Raw genomic sequence first — 3437 nt, 5'->3', positions numbered from 1 at the left:
TTTTCCTAAAATAAAAATGTTTTCAACATTTTCTATTGGAATCCTAGATGTAAAAAAGTAGCCCTCGTTCAATCAACTTTGTCAAGTCGAAAATGATAAGATGTAAGCTTATTTTTCTTCTGTTTTTACACTTCTGCCTTCTCGATTGATTTGTGCAAGTTTGACCCTCATTGCGTAACACTTGAAACTGTTCTGAACAGGAACTGATGGTGTAAGACCTAGAATATAGAGGTTAGTGACAGAAAGTCAAAGTAAAACTGAACTAAAGGAGCAACATGAGAGTGAAACAGTAGATAAAATGAAAACCAGACACTTCTGAACAATTAGCATAAATGAAAACAGCTGTGGATAGTTAATGACACTTCACAAATCAAACCAAAGGGCTTAATACTTTATATTTTTGAACCAACCAAAATAATTTTAGAATAATTGACTTCAAATTCTTTTAAAAGTTAGAAGTTTTGGGAGAAGATCTTTGTTAATAATTTAAATTTTACTTTATTTTAGAGACCGTACGTGCCTGACAAATCAAATTAAATTAAAACTTCTCAACATATTATGAAATAAAGGATCATCAGAGAGCAACTTTAAAAAACGTATCTACAGACCAATTGTTTTTATGTTTTTTTTTTTAATAACTCAGCTCAGTGACCTTATGATAGAGTGTCAGCCCTGTGACTGGAAGGTCATGAGGTAAAATCTATTGCTGGGTCATAGCAAAGACTCTAAAAATGGGACCCAATGCCTCCCTGCTTGACTCAGCATTAAGTAGTTGAATTTGGGGCTTAAGCCACCAAATGCGGCCGTGTCTGCAGCTCACCACTCCCCCAGGGGTTGGGTTAAATACGGAGAACTAAAGTCACTCACCCATGTGACAAATAATGGGACTTTGTCTGACCTTAAACCACACATGAAACTCATAAAAGACATTTAGGTTAATCAAAATTTTTGATATTTGATTGTTCAAATTGAACACGCAAACACAGAGGCAGCTGAAAGAAAGATTATGCTCCAGTTTCCTTCACAAAAGCATGTGGTTTTTTTTATTGGTGTCAAAGATTATTCCAAGAAGGCGTCGTTTGATTGCGTCATAAACTTATGACCGACCCACTCCCTTTATAACTTTGTAGATATTTCTGCTTTGGCACAAACAGAAAGGGACAAAATCCTTAAGAGGTCACGTTTGTTACAAAAATCTAAACATCTTTAAGAAATCTTGTTTAAATTTTTGACACTTTTAATGTAAATTTTGAATGAGTGAAGTTGTATTTTTCAGGTTGAGTCTCATCGATTTATGCATCAGTTATAAGACAATGAAAACTTTATCATTATGAGATCTTAGAAATAGCCTAAGTTTGTCAGAAATCCAAACATGAAAAGGAACATTCTGAAAGATTAAAAATCAAACAGTTTTGTGCTTTTTTTTTATATGTGAATCAACCAGCAGATTTCTTCATAACTGTACTCTTACAGGACAGAAGCTCCTCTGTAATGTTGGACTCTGTAAGAGTTCATGGAGCAGTTCCCAGTTGGAAGGTAACCTAATAAAGGTTATGCAACAAAGAAAAAAAAAAGATCAGCATAAAAAGAAGAATCACAACCTCAAAGTTTGTCAGTAGAGGAGACGGACTTCTGCTTTTTTCTCTCTCCACTCTTTCGTTATGAGTGAAAAAATCAGAGCGCTTTGTCATGGCAGAGGCCAGCTGAGGCAGAGGTTTGAGGCTTTGCATTCTACCCCGGGCTTACACCGCTAGCGTCACGGCTTCGTTGCGTTGCGGGAGTGGACAGGCTACAGCCGATGGCTTACACTGGCTGCTGCTCTATCCACAGCCTGTGAAAGCTCAGCCCAGACAGAGTAGTGCTGGATCTCTATGATCAGCTTCTCGTCGTCCATGATTATGAATGACAACGCTGTGCTGCAACACACTTTGAATAACCTGAAAATTATGAATGTTCACGACACGCTGAAACCGGCGAGTTCAGCGGAAAGTTTGTTTTATTTTGAAAATATACCGGATGCACTTTACATTCGCCCGTGTGGTTTCCGGTTTAAGTCGTGAATAGCCCCAACCTCACAAAAAATGATGCAGATCAGCTGCGTCGTCTGTCAAAATTTGAACCCAACGAAAAGGATTCGCAGCGACGTAGATGCCAGTTCGCAGACTGGTGTCAAGCCAGCACGCTCTCGTTAAGCTGCTGTCAAGTGAGCCCTCTCTGAAATACGGCATGCGACTTTAATACAATCATTACGGTAGCAGCAAGAAAGGCTTCATTTCAAAGAGTAAAGCGAACTTCCTGGTTTCCAAATAACCATTTCACTTCTCACTTATCCTTTCTTGCACTCTTACCCACACAGTTTCAGCCTGATCTGATGCAGTATTTTGTAGTACTCATCAATTAAAAATGGGTACTTAAGCGAAAAAAAACCTACAATTTTAAAATACATATAAAAATGAAAACTCCTAGTTCCCACAGTCATTTCACTTCTCACTTAGAATATCACTTGTTGTTATGTCACCCACAAAGTTCCAGCCTGATCTGATGTGGTATTTTGTAGTACTGCTCAATTGAAATTGGGTACTTGTGAGAAAAAACTACAAATTTAAAATATTCATAAAATTAAAACTCCTATTTTCCACAGAACCATTTCACTTCTCACTTATAGTACCCATTTTTAATTGAGCAGTACTACAAAATACTACATCAGATAAGGGTGAAACTTTGTGGGGGACATAACAAGAAGGGATACTCTAAGTGAGAAGTGAAATGACTGGAAACTAGGAGTTTTCATTTTATAAGTATTTTTAAAATGTAGTTTTTATCGCTTAAGTACACAATTTCTACAGTGCAGTACTACAAAATACTTCTTCAGATCAGGCTGAAACTTTGTGGGTAAGAGTACAAGAAAGGATACTATAAGTGAGAAGTGAAATGGTTCTTTGGAAACCAGGAGGTACACTTGACTCTGTCTTTGAAATGAAGCCTTTCTTGGTGCTACCGTAATGATTGTATTAAAGTCGCATGCCGTATTTCAGAGAGGGCTCACTTGACAGCAGTTAAACGAAAGCGTGATGGCACCAGTGTTCGGCAGACACAAGACGTGAACGCCTGCAGTGGAAGTTCATCTCGCACTTTTATAGTTAGGAAAAGATTGCGGTGCACGCATCGGAGCCGTAACGCTAGTGGTGTAAGCCCGGGAGTAAAATGTACAACCTGAGACTGACCGACCAGGAGCCCTGGGAGATGCTTGTGCCCAGGGCCTGTTTGAAAGAGGTGAGCGTTTTACTGAAAGTTGGATTATTTTTTTTTTTCATAAAACTTTAGAATGTTGCCATTTTATATTCACATTGTTTAAGCTGATTTTTTTTCACTGACCACAACCCAAAAGGAGCCACAAAGTCATATTAGAAAATGAGGACACTAGTTTGTATTTATGT

The 3437-nt window shown here is 38.0% G+C and overlaps 1 protein-coding gene across 1 annotated transcript in view; it reads left to right on the top strand.

The window, feature by feature from the left end:
* The first annotated feature begins 3077 nt into the window (after positions 1-3077).
* The window catches only part of trpm2 (transient receptor potential cation channel, subfamily M, member 2), a 15767-nt gene continuing 15407 nt past the window's right edge, over positions 3078-3437 (top strand). Inside the window, exon 1 of the mRNA XM_024286178.2 lies at positions 3078-3273. Coding sequence (XP_024141946.1) covers positions 3205-3273 — 69 coding nt within the window. The 5' untranslated portion in view covers positions 3078-3204. The remainder of the gene's footprint in view (positions 3274-3437) is intronic.

Source organism: Oryzias melastigma, linkage group LG21 (genome assembly GCF_002922805.2).
Source record: "Oryzias melastigma strain HK-1 linkage group LG21, ASM292280v2, whole genome shotgun sequence".
NCBI lineage: Eukaryota > Metazoa > Chordata > Actinopteri > Beloniformes > Adrianichthyidae > Oryzias > Oryzias melastigma.
Note: the sequence above shows the minus strand (reverse complement) of the source record. Positions and strands in the feature narration are given on the sequence as shown.